The 21165-nt window shown below is 35.8% G+C and overlaps 2 protein-coding genes across 2 annotated transcripts; both read right to left on the reverse strand.

Annotated features, from left to right (window-relative positions):
- Nucleotides 1–734: 734 nt before the first annotated feature.
- On the reverse strand, nt 735–17784 carry LOC114363317 (uncharacterized). The gene is made up of 15 exons (XM_028319007.1): nt 17644–17784; nt 14289–14529; nt 13204–13343; nt 12373–12516; nt 10156–10305; nt 8083–8329; nt 7647–7780; nt 6545–6673; nt 5992–6128; nt 5690–5708; nt 3760–3849; nt 2805–2952; nt 2271–2404; nt 1524–1676; nt 735–937 (listed from the first exon to the last, which is right to left on the reverse strand). The coding sequence occupies exons 1-15, from the start codon at nt 17702–17704 to the stop codon at nt 786–788; spliced, it is 2079 nt and encodes a 692-aa protein (XP_028174808.1). The 5' UTR covers nt 17705–17784; the 3' UTR covers nt 735–785.
- On the reverse strand, nt 5626–8891 carry LOC114363301 (uncharacterized). The gene is made up of 5 exons (XM_028318985.1): nt 8748–8891; nt 8083–8329; nt 7647–7780; nt 6545–6685; nt 5626–6128 (listed from the first exon to the last, which is right to left on the reverse strand). The coding sequence occupies exons 1-5, from the start codon at nt 8839–8841 to the stop codon at nt 5977–5979; spliced, it is 768 nt and encodes a 255-aa protein (XP_028174786.1). The 5' UTR covers nt 8842–8891; the 3' UTR covers nt 5626–5976.
- Nucleotides 17785–21165: the final 3381 nt, after the last annotated feature.

The following is a 21165-nucleotide window of genomic DNA, read 5'->3' on the forward strand; positions in this document are numbered from 1 at the left end:
CCTTAGTTCTTCATTGTAAGGAATGATGCTTTTGCCTGAAGGCATGTAATTAAGCTTTATTTATTTAAGTAAGTTACCAAATTTAGTTTTTTAATTGCATTCTATTTTTAATAAATTAATTTGAAATGTAAACAGACTAGTTGTAAGTTGTGTGTGAATGTGATGATTTTATTTTTTTTGTTTTATCAACAGTTTTTTTTTTACTGTGATTGAAATAATAAATACCTGCTTTATATTACAATACAAGTGATAATTACTTTTGTTTTTTATTTAAATATATTTTGTTTAAGAAAGTTTATAGCACAAGTTTATACCCATCCATAAAAATCACCTTTATAAAGGTGTTTGTAAATTTTTATACCAGTTACCAGTTACACTTTTTTTCTAAAAGAACAAAATACAAATCTTTAATTCAGTACTTAAGCCCTTTCCAGGTCGCTTATCCACGTCCCTTTTCATTAAGCTTTACATTATTACAATACACATATTTTTTCAATCAACTGTTAATATTATAGACTTTTAGCATACTTATATTGTGCTTTTAGTAGCTTTGAAATTAATAATTCAGTTTGCATACCCATACAAAGCAATGGGATTCACGTACGTAATTAATACATGGTGTCAATTGAAAAACTCAAACTCACTAAAAATTCAAATTTATTAAATAAATAACGTATCTACATCTCCTTCATTCACGAGGACAGCTTATCATCAGCCAATTGAAAATGTCGCTTTAAAAACTTAAATAATTTATTAAATAAATAAATAACTTATATCTCCTACTTTCACGAGGACAGTATATCATCAGCGTTGAGGGTGGCGAAGGCATGATCAGCCAGGGGCCTCAGGAAGTCGTGAAGAGCCTCCTCCATTGGCGCCTGCAGTTCCCCAGCCAGTTTCTGCCAGTTCTCGTTCAGGAATTTGTTCATTGAGTTGCCTGGTAAAGAAAGACGTTTGAATATTGAAACATACGTATTATAAAATATTGACTGGTGATAATAATGACAATCAACCAGTGTTCCTGATTTTGTCGTTAGGTGTATTTAAAGCCTCAAATTCACTTACTTTAAACTTAATCTACTGTACACACGGCCACACTGTTAACTATTCATTTCCGTTTTTGCTCTCGCTCTCATCAAATGGTGATTCTTTGCGATAGAACGAGACGACATGACAGGCTATGGATAGTTAACACTGTTGCCGATGGTACGTTAGGTACAAACATTACCCTGTATTTGGATTCAACTTTTAATTGGCTAGAAACATTATAAATGACGCTAAAGGTGCGCTCTTTGGTTGTTTTAAACGTAATTTCCACGTCATCTCACTCCATTAGCCTCCCAGTGAATTTAAGGCTTTAAATTTTTCTAATTATGAAGCTTATTTGATCTTCATTTCTTCTACACGAGCAGGTAGAATTAAAAACCCTAATTCAGTAATATTGAAAAATATTCAAAACCAAAGCACCTTTAGTCTCACCAACCCGTACTTGTGTTATCAAAAAGAGACATTATTTGAATTACCTAATTCATTGTCCCCTCCGAACAAATTTTCCAGCTCCATAGACGCATATCCCATGTGGAACTTGACGTCCAAGTCCTCGCAAGTGAGAGTGTCGAAGTGGTTGGGCTGGTGCTTGCGACCCAACACTATCGTCACTAGAGCGTCGATGTCACCTGGAAAAGGATAGATGTTACAGATAGCACACACATTATTATGAGGTATCACAGTGCGCGTGGACGCACAGGGTGACACACAAACCAATCACAGAGCTCTATTCAACGCTGTGCATTCGATTTGCTGCTTAAGCAAGCATCGTTTGTGAATGCAGGCGTATAACCATATCAATTAGTTGAAAGGCCCCAAAGGCCTTCCCCAAGGAATTCCACAGTGACCAGTCCTGCGCTGCCCACATCCAGGTATTTCCCGTGACCTTCACCAGATCATCGATACACCTAGTGAGAGGCTTGCCCACACTACGTCTTCTGGCCCTTGGTAAAGGGGAGGTGTATTTTAAATAGCCAATCAGACTTCCCAACCTTAGTTAAGATTCGGCAGAGAGATGTGGAAATATCCTCTTCGCTTTAGTGGAAACCAGCCGGGCTAGAATATATACGCAGTGATACAATCTTATCGACATCAAAATGTATGGGTAAAATCGATAAAATGGCATGATAACCGCTTATCGCGGCGCGCATCCTAGGCCTAAAGGCCTAATAGTCTTTAGACATCCATAGATAAACGTAAAAGTAACGATAAATAATACTAACCGTATTTGGCGGAGAATTTTCCCTCGCCCTCAATAGGCAGCATCAGGAGTTTCCCTGAAAGCTTGTAGTTTCCCTTCATCCTCAATTCTGGGATGAATATCTTAGCCACCACTCTATGCTTCTTTGAGTCTACCCTGGAACAAGAAAGGTTTCACCCTTAACTAGGCAGTGGTTAAATGGAGCCACATCAATTTAAAATTTATGCTGTAAAGATACAGTTGAAAATCAATGAAAATATGTTTTATTGTGCCTGGTTTATAGATTTTAAATGTTTCAAGTGCATTAAATTTTCTTTGAATAGGTTCTACCCTATTACTACATCTTTATCCACTATGCAATCTAACTTCTTGTCTTTGAAAGCGGTTAAAAAAGAAGCAAATAAATAAAATTTTCATAATTAAAAAATGTCTATATTATGTCTAAATATCCAGAAAATTGATTTAGATACATAAGTATACTATTATTAATATCTTCCTTACTTTTTCGTCTATTGTTTGTACGTAGGAGACGTAGGTATATTATTCTTTTACTCACTGGACATCCTTGACCCTCATCTTCGAAGGGCCCCGCACGGTGACGTCACTGTACGAGGACGTGACGGAGATAGGCCCGGCGGACTGCTGCACCGACAACGCTGGCACCATGAGCGGCTCGCACGGCGGCACACCGTACTCTGGCACCCCTAGAGTTAGTTCAAAATCAAAATCAAATCAAAATCAAAATTATCTTTACTTGTGTAGACTAATTAAATTAGTACTTACAATGAATTATGCTCTTAAGGAGCCTATACATGTCTTATTCTTTTTTGCCCTACCAGCGCTTCGAGACAAACATTTGGCAAGTGCTGAGAAGAAGCGCCGCAACAAACTCCTACCTCCTAGTTAGTTTTGCATGGCAATCGAAAAACACACTTAGTCTGCTCGTTTGCCTCCTATCACATAAAAAAAAGCCTCTTGATTGGGCCATTGTGTGTGATTTGTGTTTCCAATTCCAACCACCCCAGATCACCCCAGAAAGTAAGCAGCCTATCTAGGCCGGTACATGCCGGTAGGCCGGTAGCCCTAGGCAACCCTACCTGTAGCCTTCTTCAAGTAACAAAACTTCAACGACATGCAAGCGATTTAATTGCTGGAGTCACTTTTCGTATTCACGTGTTAATCGCCCGATTTTGTTTCAATTTCGTTTCTATGCGTATTCAATCGTTGCCTCCGCGGTAATCGGTATTACCTATTTTGAAGTTTGGTTCAGGTGATAAAACGTCAAATGACAAATGGCTAAGTTGCGATTCTATCATTAGGCCACTGTTATGTGTGTAACTTCAAGCTGTAGATCCAGACTACATAGGAGTCGCAGGCGGTGGGAACAATAGGGTACAGTGAACAGTCCCGTTCTTTGTGTAACTTAAAAATTCATAAATGGCACCTTGAAATGACATAAGCTGTCATTAATTGCTCAAGATTACCACGAATGCAATATCTGAATAGTTTACCTGTAGACAATCTTGGAATGTAGGTATTCAGGGCATCGCGTAGGCAGCGCCCCAAGGCTTTCTCCTCCCGCGGGCATATGAACCCTCCGACTATGGAAATAGAGACGCAATTAGAACAACATAAATAGTAATAAAACACAATGCCACATAGCTATGTAGAATTGCTAGGAACTAATCAAGTCAAGAATTATACAAAGTCATAGTATATGTTCACAGTAAACTAAAAAACACCCATCATGCATTTTGGCGCAATGTTTCAAGGCTCGGCTACTAAGCAAGAGGTCGCGGGTTCGATCCACGCACGATACATACATTTGTAGTTAGAAACATGTCTATATTTATTACTGAATAAAAACTTGAACTGAATGGAATCCTTATTATGAATGGTAGACGAAAAATAAGACTTCAACAAGTCCACAAATATAGAGGTTGAAAATGATACACTAATCGTGAGATCACTATCTCACTCGATTATTTCTAATCTATACAAGATTTAGAAAAGCTGTTTACTGATCCTGAAAATGCTTCACGAGCTCTATCAAACGGTATCAATAAATAGGTTACAGAGCAAAACTGGATTTATAAAAAAAATCAATGTTCCTAGCGTAGTTATAAAAAGTAAATCTATATCTATAAAAGCCACTGACTGACTCATTCACTCACCACGAAATCTCAGAAACTACAAGGTGCTACAAGTGCTAGGAGTCTCAGGATGGGAGTTCCTTTTAGAGCGTAGGTGCTCACTAAGACGGGATTTTGCAAAATTTAATCCCTAAGGGGGTAAAACGCTAGTCCTTAAATAATAAATCCTTATTAGTTCAAGTATTTAATACTTACAGTTTATTAAACCCTTCTCCAGCCCGCCGTAAGCGACGGAGATCGTGCCCAAAAACCAAATAAACCTCCACATCTTGCTTACACTTGTTTACTATGAATACTATTCTACTAGACATTTTTACTCATTAAATATCTTTTTGGACGTGATGATAGTATTTAATTCAATCTTCGTTATCATAGATCTTTGGATAAATCATTAGGCAATATTAGGTAATTGCGAAAACTCATGATGATGATAGAATTACGGAATCTGAGTTTAAATTCATTGGACGTAGTAGTCTGTGGAGAAAAAAAATTTTTTTTAGTAGTATTCAATTAAATTAATCTGGTTTATTAATAACTGAGAAAAGGTAGTGTGTAGTTATAGTTCATCTTATAGGTTTCAAATTAAATTAAAAACATTATCTACTATGAAAATTAATGGATCAAAGATCTCCAGAAGAAAACTGGCATGAGCTGGAAGATATTATCAGCAAGATTGATCTTTTCGTAGCGCTTATGTCCTACTGTTTATAATCATAAACTTTAACTTTAATACTTTGCTAATAAGAGCCACTTTGTGGACTAAATCACTTAAAATGCGTTACCAAACTGTACGCACTAATATAATGACAATGCAATCATGCGCATTACTTTTACACCTAACTGCAGTTTGTTGACCCAGTAAATCATGTACACGTTGCATTTTGAGCTCAATAGTGTTGAATGGAAAGTTCCAACTCGTGTAGCAATCGGTTTGTGTGGTAGTTTTGTAACTCTTGTAACCCAGTCTGGTCACAGGCCTACGGTTACGTTATGTAACGTGATTTGAGAATAATTAGGTAATAGATTTTTATGTTAAATAGCAGCCATTTATGGCTGTAAAATAGTTTTGAGTCTATAAAACCTACACGGTCCATTACTTTGTATCTAATTTTTAAATTTCGGAGGGAACCTTATGTTTTACCATCTATGACACAATAAAACATATATTAAAAATCACTTCAACCGTTTATTATTAAATAAATAAATATTAAAATTACATAACACCAATAAGTTACATTATTTTATACAAGAATGTTCAACATTTAATAACAATAAATAAAGTAGTTACCACTTTCTTCCACATTGGACTGAAAATTAGTAATAATGTTTACAATTACATTTAATAGCTACATATTATGTTGATTATATTCTATACTCAATACTCATTAACAACTTTTATACACTTCGTCAAAAACAAATAATATTAGTAGTAGAATCAATCCTTTTGGTTAAGCACCTATCAAAGAAGCAGCCTGTATAAGTAATCGGTTTTTGTATTTAAATGCACTAGGTTCAGCAGTGGACGTCCTGTGGCTAAATTATGATGCTAATGATTTAAATGCGTTTAAAATATCCTTAGTTCGGGAAGACCATTTCCGAGGGTATGTGCTTGAGGAACTTGTTGGCCACGTCTTCCAGCACCATCGCCAGAGAGGTCTCCACGGCTGGCTGGATCTCCTTGATGATATCCTCTGAGTGCATAGCAGCTATGTGGTCTGTTATCATCTCTGGAATAGATATAAATGTTATATACTAGGTACTTTTCTTATTCCTAATCCAATCTAGGAGTTCCTCTTTAAATATCTGTCACCTATCTCTACTAAAACCTAACAATTATTCACAGATGAATGAAGAATGTAACGTTCATTTTCCAAAATATATTTGTTTCGCAGTTTTATATTTCGAAGAATTTGGAATTGGGATACAATTAATGTTAAGTTGTATATCACTTCAGTTGGTGAGGTAGGTACGAGCATTAGCTTTGCACATTAAAGTTGACTTATTGATCTCCTTAGGGCATAGTAGGTGGTATTCATATTGTGAATAACGAACAGTCAACAGTAAGAATACGTCTATTACAACTACATAATGTCCTGCAGTATTTAGCTTGTGCGTAAAATTAATAAAAAAGAAGATCACATACCCATTTTGTCTGTCGTAGAATGCGCATCATCAAGGCTGGCCTTCAGATCGCCCAAGCAGCGCAGGTGTACCGTAGCATCCCTGATGACCATCCGCTTGTGGACCCGAGCACCCAAAGCTTCTAAAGCAGCTGTACATGTTGCTATAAAACAGAAGATGATTTGTAAAGAGCACTCGAGCAACTAAAACCTCTAAAAAAGGGATTAAAAATCGTCTATTTTAAGATTGATAAAGAACGATGAACCGATGACCTGAAATAAGTAGCCTGCAGTGGCTAAATAAAAAAAAGCTCATTTCCATCAGTAGACTGCCATTGGCTGAAACGATGACATCTGAGAATATACGGGAGATCCCTGACATCATTCAGTAATCCTGTATAAGTAATACAAGTTTTTAAGAGCTTCAGTTACTAAGCTATCTTCATTAGGTTCATGGACATGAATAATGCAGTGACCTACTTGTACAACGACCCTGAGCCTGATCATACGGTCATGTAATATTAAAGCCATTATTATCATGCATACTATTTAAAATACGCGTTCTCGCAATCCAACAACTTCCGTACCATGCTACTTGCATTCTAAAGCTATATTTTACATCAATTAGATAGGTAGGTAACATAACATTGTGTGTGTCCTCAGTTGCCTTAGCAATTACAAATGCGTACGCATACATTATTATGTGATTTACTATGTACAGATTGACCAAGCTGTAGAGTTTTTACTCTTATAAGATTCATTGATTTAGCCTTTTTCATCCCAGTTTATGCGTTTGAAGTGGACGAAAATTCTTTAGCTTAATGGAATTTTCCTAAACCTAGCTCAAGTGCCTTTGACATTATTACTTTCCCCCTACTTACTCACTAGTAAACTGGATTGTATTACTTACACTTGTGTGTATAATATGTAGTATCAGTAGTGAGTAACATGTTAAAATTGATGTCACGTTTGCGTCTAATCAGGTGTTCCTCAGGGAAGAATTCTGGGACCGATTTTGTTTTTAATATGCATCTACCGAAGTATAAAGCTAGAGCTTACGTAATTTGTGCATTTACGTCAATTAAAACATGAATCCTTATGGAAAATTTGTCCAAGTTTACTTACTGAAATTGGCTGAGAGTTTTCCAGTGGACTCCACTGGAAGCATCTGGAATTCGCCCAGCACCACGTAGTCGCCTGTCATCTCCAATCTCGGAAGACTTATGTTTGCGGTTACTCTGAGGTCTTCGGGGTATACGCTAAAATATAATTCATTAATTGCAGTAGAATTACTAGTTTTAAGTCCAATTTAACATTAATAGTAATCTTGAGACAAGTAAAAATTTGTTTAAGTACAGCAGGGTAGGTACAGCACATAACGTTATGAAAGCGAAACTAAGACACAAGACGTTTAATGTAATGAAAGATTATACTGAAGCACAGTAACAAACAATAATTGCACTAATATCACTGTATCTTGCGGACCCTTACTATGTACAAGGACATAATGACGGAAGCTTATAAAATGATGAAATACCAAGTGGAAGTTCTCGTAACTTACTCCAAATTATTGAAGGTGTAATTCGTCAGTCCCCTCAGCATGATATCGGACAGCCACGCGTCATATTTGAACTTGTTCTTCGGCATGTTGTGCTGCCGTAGCCTGATGCTGGGGACCTTCAGCGGTTCCAGAGCCTGGATGTTCAGGCTTGGAACCCCTTGCGCCAGCAGATGGCGCGCTTGCTCCGCCATGCGTTGGATGCACTCGGCTACATTCGGATCACTGTAGTGGCATGGTGTTGGTTTCCCTTTGGATGATGAGAACATTATGAGTACAAGAATCCTACTTCCTTACAATATAATTCTACTTCTTGCAAACAGTCTTATGATAATGTATTTGGTACCACATTTAAAGCAAACAATTGATTCTGATTTTAATTTTGATTCTATCTTATTCATTTCACTAAATAAATGTGAAAGTCTGTGAGGAGTCTCTTTCACACAAAGCTACTAAATGGATTTTTAATATTTAATTTTGTTTATAAATATTCATTAATATGATGATATTGTAAACTCACGTGTAGAAATACGAATTATATGACGGCGCAAGTGCACACTAATGTTAAATTACAATTTTATCAAGGCAACTTGATGGACAAGCCGTGTTTATTGGAATCTTCAAACTAAGTAGTTTTTCAATTTAATCAAATTAAAAATTTTACTTACCAACATTCTCCCCGCGCGTTGCATTATCAACTCTTCTCCCATACACTTCACTCACACAAATCCCAACAAATACAATTTTAATCGGCGTCCACATTTTGACTTACTCTATTTCACTCCGAACGAGTTATAAATGTAAAATAAAACATTATGCCTTTATAAAAGGGTTCAACTAGTATGTGCTGAATGCCATATGTGGATAGGTTATCCTCGGATCAGCCTTTGGTGCAGCCATAAAGTGTTTTAAACGCATTCTTAGGTGTTTTTCATTTAATGTGCGGAAAATGTTCTTCCAAGATTATTTACTGCCAGTATTTGTTTTGTAAATTGTTCGGTGAAGGAGATATTCAAAGGCATTATAGGAATAAAGGTGTGTTGAAGGCGCTGGATGCAGGCCGCTACCAACCGGGCGCGCCCGGGCGATGTGGAAATCGTTGGGGAAGGCCTACTTTATGTTCAGCAGTGGACGTCCTGTCCTGTGGCTGAAGATGATGACGAGGATAATTTTAGGAATCACTTGTCATTTCATTTTTAGCCAATATTGTTTTTAAAGTTTTTAAAACAGCGGCGCACATTTTGATCTTACTCGTATCTTATCTTATTTATCTGTTATGAAACATTGTTGGAAAAATTTTAGAAATTAAACTCGATTTAATTAAAAATACCTTTATTCTACACACCTTAGATTAATATGTACAAATATTAGTGAAGACAGGTACATAAATAATTATATCTTTGGTTACCAAACAAAACAAAGGTAAGGAAAAACATAAAATTACAATCACAATAATATTGACGAGTTTTCAAATTAATGAATTAATCATTCAACCATACCTAATTGTTATTTAAACAATAAAAAAGTATAAAAATAGAAAATTTCTAAACACTACAGTAGTATTTGTGTCTTAATACAAAATTATACAAACACTATATGAATAATACATAGTTAAAATACATTGATATTTCCTATTATTCCTATTGGTCAGATTGTTATTTTTCTTTTTGGTTAAGTATTGGATAACTTACCAATTTGCTCCAATGAGGGTTTTCGCGATTGAAAAATCTGCCAGATGGCAATACGTAGACGGGAGGTCCAAATGCTGCATGATTGGTGGACTTTAACATATCTGTCAATGTCATGTCAAAAATAACCAATCATGCAGCATTTGGACCTCGCGTCTACGTATTGCCATCTGGCGGATTTTTCATCCGCGAAAACCAAAGATAGGTATATTTTTAAACATACTTTTCTGAGTTCAAAATACGAATAGATTTTATTTTGTTTCAATAATACAGTCACTTTTCATATTAATTAACACAAGTAGATGAATGCCTTTAAAACTATAATTATATTTATTGTTATATTATTTATTATTTTGAAGTCTATACCAATACTTATAAGGTCTAATTTAGTCAACCAATACTTCATTAATAGGTATAGCTCCAAGTATCTTGTTGACAAACGCCTTGATGACCGCCGCGCTGGTCTCCTCGATTAGAGGGTTGAGGATGTCCAGCACTACTCCTGGACTCGCGTTGAAGAAGGTGGCTGCTGAGGCGGCTGTAAATAAAATAAAATAAAAATTAATTTGTGTTAAATCATCTCAATGTAGAAGCAAGGCAGTTTGCTTGATGATAGAATCATCTATGTTATACAGGTTGGAATTTCTAAATACTGTAGATAGAAAATTTTACTCAAAAAAAACGCATTTCTTTATTTTTGAAAAGAAATAGAACTGCGTTCAAAGATTTCCAAGCTTGCCACACACCCGGGAATCGACCGACTAAAATCTGTTAAAAACTACAACCTGTATTTTTATTGCACCGATTGTTAGGGTTAAGTAGGTATAAGGATGATATCTCTCAACAAACGTGACAAATCAAATAAAAGGAAAAACATGAAATCTTAAATTACCTATTTTAATTATTTACGAAAAAATTTATTTTATTAAATGGTTATAATTTATTCATTCGCGATGAATTCAATTTCATGATTTGTTCGCTACGTTTAAATCTACACGGATATTATAAAGTGGAAAGATTTGATAGTATTTTATAAATCCACAGTATTATCTAATTGACAGAATATATTTATTATACTAACTAACTAGACCGGAATCCAAAGATTAAGAAATCAATGATACAATCGTGAAAAACAAACGGTTGAAATGCTATTATTTATAGTTTGTTAGTAGGACTCATTGGTATGTATTTTACTATCATAATAACACAAGCACATTCAAATGTAATGTGATTTCAAATGGTTTATTTACCATGAAGTAGCAGCAAACAATACCATATAAAAATTTGATTACCTACGTGAATAAAATATCATGAGAAATATTATTGTCTTGGAAGACAACATAAAATATAAAACTACACGTGTCAATATATTCGTACCAAAATTAATTTAGCCATAAATATTTCATTAAAAAACTAATTCTTTGTCTAAACAGTTTCTGGATTTACTAAATATGGAAATTCTCAATTCACGGGGAAAACTAATTTATAAAGAAAGAAAGAAAGAATAATTTATTTGGCACATAAAAAAAGAAACAATAAATCAGCACAATAAAATGGAAATAAAAAAATTAAAAAAACATTAATTCATCTTTCAAAATAATGGTTCTATCAAACCTTTCCGTATTGAGAATCACTACCTATGGAAGCGATCAAGACAAATAATGATAGTACTAGTTGTGATGAAATTAAGTACCTAAGTTAATTCCTACTAAGTTTAATAACTCAATTCAAAACCTCAGTTCTAACGCCAAGCCTTAGCAACCGTGAACGTGTCATAGTTTTTTTTGTAACGCGTAACACCTATTGCAGTATTTCGGTCTTGGTCGAGAGTACAGATTTGATAACAATCAATTTTGTAACGCCCTGTAATCACTGCTTAATTCTTGATCATAACAACTCAACAGTAATTCTGGCCACCTTAAATTACGTCAGAATGACGCGTTCCAAATAATAGAATAAATTATCAAAATTTGTTACATACGGTCGCTGCAGGCTATGTATAGTTACCAGCACAGACTATCTACATTTTCGTTACAAAATTGCACCTAATGTGTCATTTGTATTTACATGACGTGCCGTCGTTCGTACACTAATAACATACGAGTAAATAATTATGGGAAAATTCCGTTGTTTTTCGACATTGGTAAAACAAAACCATATAACCAAACAATAATTTGATTAGTTCAAGTACAAAGAAAAAAAAAGTTTTTTTTTTCAGCCGTGCTCCATATCCTTCATACTTCTACCAGGGGAAAGAACAAATATAGCAACAAAAAGATGCAACACATTGCCACAGAATATTAGCTATTATAATAAAGGTAATCTTAAACAAAGCAAATCACCATATTAATGTCTTTTTCGAATGAGTTATCAAATTACCGCGCATAATTTGTTGGTTTGTCTATGGTCTGTAGATTCTTGACGAAATGCGTACGATTACGCGAGTAGACCAAGGCGTAAATTATAGTGAGAATAAGATTGTAATGTGTAAATCATCTGTGGTTGAGGATTGTAAGCTCGCTTCCACCTTCGGTCTAATCATCACTTTCTATCAGGCGCAACCACAACGAGGAAGCCCTCGATGTGGATTAAAAAGATTACTTACCAGCGACAGGCCGTTCCGTGTCATCGAATGCCACCTGACCATGGTTGATCTTCACCCTGGTGACCACCTTCTCTGCCTGAAGGTACTCTACTCCGTCTTTCTCGACCGGCTTACCGATCCCCTTGGCCACGACGGTAATGCCAGCTGAAAGAATAGAAACATGATAGTTTAAAATCTTTCCGTAAAACTCAATTAAAAGCTCATCATTACAAAACTGCCCTAAAACCAAACTTAGCATAATTATTATGGCTCTATTAATACAGGTAAATAACAAACAATCATTTATTGTATAAGTTAAAGGTAATACAAGAACACAGATCTTAAATGTTTACATACAACCGCTATAACCTGCCGATTGGGCGCGTACAATATTATAACAACAATCAAAACTATTCTGACTTATCGTGTAAAACTTTCAGGAGGCCTTGAGATTAGGAAATTCTTTATGTATCTGAAATCGTTACCAATTTGTTTGCAACATTGACCTTGAGTTTTACCCGCTTTGGCTGGGTTACTGCCTTTTTTTAACGCTTGTCTTATGATAAGGTAAAGGCACGCTCCCGGGATTTCCCATTTCCAAAAATCTCGGGTCCCGGTTCTGAGATGATCAGACAGCACCGGTACTAGACGGACATAGTCCCGGGAATTCCGGTTCTTTTTGAACTCAGTACCGGAAATCAAAAATCGAAGAACTGGACGGGTCCAGGGGCATCCAGAACCGGGGTTCTGCATACCCCTAGCCAGAATCCATAGTCGTTCATATTATACCTACTGCAATAACCTCAGGACTGCTAGAGCTAGAAAAAATATGCGTAAGTACAAGTAACTTACTGAAGTTTCCTCTCAGTTTTCCTTTCCCGCTGATGTCAAGTGTCAGCAGGCGGGACCCTCGCACGTCGTAGTCAGCAATCACTGCCAACTTAGGCAGCACAATCTTGATTTCTGCTGCGTACTTGTTGTTCAGGTTCAACCTGGAAGAAGATAAATAGAATGTGGTCAGAATTATATCAAATTGCTAAAACGGTTCTAAGGTTAACAGCCCAACTCACTCCAAGAGTTCCTAGAGTAAGGTAGAATGTAACTAGGTTCACATTTGTAGAATGTAACTAGGTTCACATTTCCCATTAATCAAAATATTCTAAAATATTGTCGCAAAAAAAAATCTTGTCGATCTGGGTTCTGTTAGAGTAGGCGCACACCGTTGATTTTTCGTCGGCCGATAGTTTAGTCGGGCAGTTGATCAGTATGGGCATGTATGGGAGTGCGCACACTACGTCGATTCGATTTGGCCGATTCCTCATACAAATTAAAATCGGGCACAACAGTCGGCCAACTAAAAATCAACGGTGAGCGCCTACTCTTAATGTTCATTTAGGATCTACTGAAAGAACAAGAATAATTCTAATTTTTCCAGAGATAAATGGAGGACTGGGCTTACACTCCCCACGCGCTGGCCGGATGAGAGAAATTCTTTATTGCTCCATGTTGGTACACAAAGGTTCTTAGTTAATAAACATAGTCCAGTAACATGAACCCGATGAAACCCAACATGATATTAATTACCACTTCTAATACAATATCTAATAAATATTACAATTTAAATAATAATAACAGAGATACGAATTCATATAATTACATAATTATTTCAATAACAACAATGATGATGAGAGATAAGGTTTTTTCAGATTTAAATTGAAAACTGCAGCACATAATTATGGTGATAATCGCCTATGTCGGTGTCGGATTCCCAATTCGAGATCTGAGGAATCCATCCCTGAGCTGAACTATTGTGGTTTAACCCACTCCTAACACAATCATTTAGCCTGAATAACGGGAATAATTTATTTATTTAACGGGAATAATTTTAATCCCGTTATTTATGACACATCCTGTATAATGAGCATTCACAATCTTACCTTAGCTTTTCGATGACAAAGTTAGTTCCTCCGAAAGCCTTAGCGTGTTTCACCGTGGCCTTCAATCTAAGATTGGGGGCTGTCTTGTCCAGCCTAAGAGTGGGCACTGTGAAGGGGTCCAGGGCTGGGACGTTCACCTCTGGGATCCCAGTCTTCAGGCGAGGCTTGATGGCTTCTATCGCGTCCAGGACGCATTTCTCGATCTGTGGGTCGCTTCTTTTGCATTGAGGGAAGTAGTCCGCTGTAACATGTAAATGATTTTCATTAAAGCGAGCTGCACTGCTGTACTGCATCTAGCAGTACTCGTAGTTGCTCGCTTCTGAAATATATTGCGGTATTGGTTAACTAATTATTAACTCATTAACTAATTAGTAAAACTGTAAGTCCACAGTGAATTATATAAATAAATAAACTGGTTACTAATTCTTGAAATTCACGGTTTCGGTAATGTAAGCAGAAAGCAGGAGAGTAACTTGAATTGAGAGGAGGGTTTACGACTTACTTAATCAAATCGACCGTATTTAGTGTATGATTGGTTTCATATTAAATTCTGTCAATTACTCGTACAGTACAATATGCCCAAGTTCGGATCAGACATTGGGAGTCATTTTAGAATGAGTTTTTATTCTAAGGAGCTTATTCTTCTTGTGCAATAAATATTCGTTTATAAAAAAACTGTTTCTCGATATCACTATCTATATTTCCGTTACTTTAAATAGTGTCAGAGATCGTAAGTGTCCAAATCCTTACTTGGCAATAAGGACGGAAATGCCTTGAGCCAGATGCATTTCCTCTGCGGTAATGCTATGTCTACTGACATGCGTAATATACTTCCACACAGTACAAGTTGGAAATTACATGTGTTCAAATGTCACGCATGGAAAGGTTGCCTAATTAATAGATTTGTGGTCTTAAGGCTTCATCATCATCAACATCATCATTTCAGCCATAGGACGTCCACTGCTGAACATAGGCCTCCCCCAATGCTTTCCATGTTGATCGATTGGTAGCGGCCTGCGTCCAGCGCTTCCCTGCTACCTTTACGATGTCGTCGGTCCACCTTGTAGGCTTAAGGCTTATTAAGGCTTATTTATACGTATTAAGTATATACGAGTATATAAGTAGGTAAGTAAATTTTAACTTAATTTAAAATCAGTCTTACGGCGAGGGGATTTTGTCCAATCCGGCAAGTCAAAATAATCGAAGAAGTGTTTATTTCAAATGTTTTAATAAATATTATTCCTTTTTATTTATTATTTAATTATCAGTTAATTTTAGATTGTAGTAGTTTCCATGTATAAAAGAAAAGTCCCTTCTTTCTTTCCGCCATGACTAGGTATTAGTTTGAAAATGTGAGGAAAACAAAAGAATATGCAAGCATTTACTTTTAATGAAAATCTCTGACTCCACTGTTACAATGGCATTACATTACAAGGCAGCCCAGTTAGCACAGTATATTCCAGTTAATTATTTAAATCTTGAAACAGGTTGATCTTGAAACTTAAACTTATTTTTGTGTAACTAGGTTCTTTTACCTCTCGAAAATAACCATAATAATGTCATTGTTTTGGCTACCGGATCAAAATTGCAATTACCTAAACATTGTAGTTGATACTGTATTTATATCTTTCTACCATCATAGGTCATTAAAACAATCCCTAAATGTTTTGTTAAGTCAAAGCTCGATGCAAAACCCAAGAAGAGGAAAATTCAAAAAAAATATGTAGGTAAATACTCGTAAGGTATGTTTATATCAGTTGTCAGTACAAGCTTTGCCTAGTTTGGGACTAGAGGCGCAGTATAAAATGTCCAAGGATATTTAATTATTATTTATTTACAATAACGAGCTTTCGGGTCCGTCAGTAGCTAAACAAATTTCATGGCAATTAAAATTATGCGCTTATTACACAAGTCTTACCAAATTGACATAACGAATTACATTGAATGCCTTGAGCCTGATCACCTGATCAGCGATTAGGTCAAATATTCTCTACCGAATTAGGACCAGCTAGGTTTTGAAAGGAAACAGCCTTGGCACTTAAATTTAGACTGCGTTGGGTCAATGGTTCTTTAAGAAAGTAAGCGGTGGTTTAATGAATATAATCTTGGTATTGAATACATAATGCATAACGCCTCCGTGGCTTAGGCCCAGTTTTTTGATTCGTAGTTAAAATAACCAATACTCAAATTTGACAGATGTCAAATGACAAGTGGTTAAATATCAGAAAAAAATGATTTTCGAACAATGGTTAGCTTGACTTTCTAACCATTAGTTTACATTTTGTTAATATTTAACCATTATTAGCAAAATTTAACAATTATTTATTTTAACTATGAATCAAAAAACTGGGCCTTAGTGGTTAAATTGGACTTGCACAATCGGGATTCGAAGTTGTTAATTTTGACTTTGGAGTTCGAATCGCAAACAAAACCAGACAGCCTGATGAGCACGAGTAATGTACCTATATATTTGTAAATATATTATAGTATTATATTTAATTACAGAACATATTATAATAAGGCTTTATAGTATAGTAAATAGATTGCGATCGAGTTATACCTAGAGTAGGACCGGTTATATTGGAAATCCTTGGGGGAAGCCTTTGTCCAGCAGTGGACGATTGGTGACGCAGCAGGTGACGAATGGATCGATTGCTTGATGCTAGCGAGTCGCGCTTGTCCGAACGGTCACCGGTTCGAATCCGTTTTTGCTTTGACCAATATCATGCGGATATTAAATAAAAATTAAATAAATAAGTATCCTTGGACATTTAACACTGCGCCGCTAGCCCCAAACTAAGCGTGTACTATGGTTGATTAGATTATTTAGTATCTGAGATTTAGGCCTTGGTAATTATCAATCTTTAAAAAAAGAATAATTAAAAAGCCTTAGCCAAAACATATCACATTACATAACTCTACAGATTACAAGGTATTCATAGCTTAGTACATTATTTTCGTCTTCACATACATAGTAGAAAAAACACGTGACCAAAGAGTCAGTGACCTAATGATTGCACCCTATCTATCGTCTTTCACAAGCTATTTTTTCATCTACAAATATTATCGAAATTAAAATAATTTATAAATGATAGAGATTTGTTTCCTATCATAAATGTTAGGCATTGACATAATTTAAATTTGATTCACTCGTTAGACACTTTGTTTATGTATTTGATTACTCTTAACTAACATCGTTTTAGAGCTGCTTTTTCAATCGTCTGATAACTTTTATCTGCAGAAGAATTTTGGAATATTGATAAAGCATAGAAAATTATGTCCAATGAAAATTTTTTTCTTCAGTCAAAAGGTATCAGACGATTGAAAGATTGGACCTTAATAATTAAAAACTTACGTGTGACTTTTCCCAAAGCACCCACAACACAGACACAAACGAAAATCACTTTCGTTATCATTTTATCACAACAGTTTACCGCGTACCGAGCGACCGGCGTAGAGTGTGCGCCGGCGCCGAAATTCACGACTTTTGTATGGAGGGAACGGGCGCACGCGTTGAGCAAGCAGGATGCAGTTTGACACGGAGATTATATGGTGCTTTTTTGAGAGATGAGGAAAAATATTTGATTATATTTACACTAGACATATTTAGTCTGAAATATTATCATCATCTGAGGTGGAATTGTGTAAAGCAATCGTAATCATTTGACAGTTCATAACGTACGATTATTCTGTCAAACGCTATGTTTAAATCTGAATTTATCGTACGTTACTGTCAAATGATTACGATTGTTTTACACAATTCCAACTCTGGTAATTTATGTTAGGTTGCACCATCTTACTTTAACTCTGACAAACGTCAAAAATCTGTCAAACTCCATACAAAAAACACCGATAATCGTTGAAGTTGCGGTTAAAGTTAGGTGGTGCAACTCAGCCTTAGTCTTCAACACAGGAACACGACTCTCTCTAAGAAAAATATTTGTAGGTTTTTTTACCTGTTTACACTAGATAATATCTTAATCATCATCAGGTCATTTAGTATCCACTACAGGAGCACTACCCTCTCTAACCGTTAACCCTGGTCTTCCTAATATAAATAAATAAATAAATAAATAATGCCAGAGGCAATGGAAGACTTGGCCTACACTCCCCAATGGGGATTTGCCAGATAGGGGTTGGAAAACTGAAATATGCAGTTGTTTAAATGCATCTAGATTATACATAATAATTACTTATAAGTTATAGAGCACTTGAAAAACTGTCACTGTGAAACTATAAACCTACTAATGATACTGTTACAGTCTTGCACTTATACCAAAATATGTGGCATAGGGCAAGGGTATCACAGCTATGGGATGTATGACATAATTTCTGTCTTAAACCCATGATAAAAAGTGGTTCATCTAATTAAGTTTTAAGAACAGTCTTATTTCTTGTTCGTCTTCTATAAAACATGCCAAATAAGTAGATCTCGAGTAATGACTCTTCCTTGATATTTGATTCTCCTTTTAGTTTCAGGACCCTAAAAAACTCAAATTGCTCACAAGAGGAACTTTCACTGTTATCTTTACAATTGAATAACAATCAGATCTCATAACGATAAGGAAGTAAAATAAGGAAACAAAACCAAACGTTATGAGCAAAATTTTATTACACATTATTCCGTTGCTAACCTTCGCTTATTATGTGGAACATATTCAGATGAAAAAAACCTTCTAGTGTACCTTAACATTGATATTAATCCTTCCATCTGGCCTTGTATGTTGTTTTTAAAACATTACCTAACTGCATTGGTGGATTTACATCCTTTGCTATACGAAGATATACATAACGTATACAGAAAAAAAGACAGAAATAGCATTATGTGCTGTGCATTACAAGGAAATAAAAAGTGAACTGAGCAGTGCTATATCCTGTAGCAACAGCGATGCCCATCACAATGGGACTCCACTCAGCATATGCCGTGGCCCACGGTGGGGAAGGCCACGACGCTGGTTTTCAGTGGGCCCCATGCCGAGTGGAAGTCACGGACACTAACCTAAACTGCACTGCAATAATGTGCACAACTAGACACTCCCACAATTGTAATTTTTACCTACATATCATTGTTAATTGTTGTCACATGTGCAATTAATAACCGCACAATTCAATTGTTTCAGTGATATTAGTTAGTCATCTACCTTCCAAACTTCAAGGTCTTGTATATGTAAAATATATAGTGAACTTTAACATTGCTATTGTCATTTTGACTCATAATATGAATAACTTAAAAACCCTTGTTCACTCTCTACAAGTGCATGTCTCTTTGTTAAAAATAAATGTTATAATAGATTATTGTATTTTCATATGAAACGATCGCTGTTTCATGCGGGAAGCATGGAAAATTTAAAATATCTTGGTAATAATATTTTTTCCAATGAAATATCATGTTTTTTTTGCCTCAAACATCCGTAAATCCCAAGAAAAATCATGTTGTAATATTTTTTTATTCTACAGTTTTCAATATTGGTAGGTAGCTACTAATAATAGCGATACCAAGACATGCTCATCAAAGATACTAAATGTGTACAATCGATAGATTTTAAATAATACCGTGATCTTTACGAAAATGAATTAAAAAGGCTGTGTTAAAACTGTTCGTTCACTGATATTAACAGTCAATAGCTTAACATAAAAACCAATTTCTCCGGTGCCTCTGTCTGTCTGTTTGCTCAAAAAATGAACGAATTTTCATTTTGTTCACACAAAAGATTGAGTGATTTGTGAGGAAAGCGTAAGTGTCATAGGTACGAGTATCATTTGTCAAGGAGACAAACATAGGCTAGTTTTTATCCCGGCTTTTCCCGGGTCCGTAATAGGTATAACAATTTTCACGCGTACGAAGCCGCTGGCATTTGCTAGTTACTAACTATAAGTGATAAATTACATCTTAACTCGGACCGCTGCAAACTAGTCCATTGAGCGCCGAGCGCTGTGCCCGAAGCACGAACAAACATCGTTTTCTTTATAGTATCGTAATTTTATTACGAACAATATTACGAGAGTCTTTCGTGCTTAGAGCACTGATTATAAAATAAGTAACGCGACCGCTGCAGTTTCCTGACCCGTTGCATAAAAATACTCTGCGGCGAGTTGCGCAAACGCAGTTATCTCATAGTAAACAAACCGAACTAATTGTGACGTAAGCAAGCTGCGTTTCGGACGCTCTTAGGGAGACTGTAATGAAGTAATTCACTGTAGAGTCTTCTACATTATTTTCAAGAATATTATCGTGGAACACAATTATATATAGGTATTCCCTTTAACCCCTCCAGCTGTGCTAAATATATGCTTGGACTTATACTCGTAGATCGTTTTATCCACGAAGACGCGCCCCACCATTCTTCTGCTGTTTGAGTGTTATCGGTACACGCTAAGTTATCCATGAGTGCACAGTAAACGCACACTACAATAATGACGCTCAGATTGCTCGGAACAAATTACCCGAACCCCGCGCTTCCCTCTACCAAAAATTGTTGGGGCGCGTCCTCATGGATGAAACGAAATTCAATAGATGACAGGGCTCGAACTATCACCGTAAAAATGTGAGAATTTAAGTGCAATTATTTTCAGGTAAGTATTATTCTGCTTTAAAAATTATGTCGAGTTTTAGTTGTGTTTTTAATAAGTATCACAATGATTTACTACGATTATCCTTTTTGCAACACAATGCATGTTTCAGAATAGTTATCTCTAATGAGCGGTTTTGAAATGTGTACTTGAATGTAATGTTTCTAGTGAATGAGAGGTTTGTATGAAACCTTGATCAAATCAAAAATTACAAAAAATTATACCATTCGCACTGTAATAAACAAAAGTAGGTCTTAGAGCATACCCTTCGTTGGTCTACATTATGGGCATGATTCTATGATAAAAA

The sequence above is a fragment of the Ostrinia furnacalis genome, unplaced genomic scaffold, assembly GCF_004193835.3.
Source record: "Ostrinia furnacalis isolate ACB-3 unplaced genomic scaffold, ASM419383v2 OfSCF7056, whole genome shotgun sequence".
Lineage (NCBI taxonomy): Eukaryota > Metazoa > Arthropoda > Insecta > Lepidoptera > Crambidae > Ostrinia > Ostrinia furnacalis.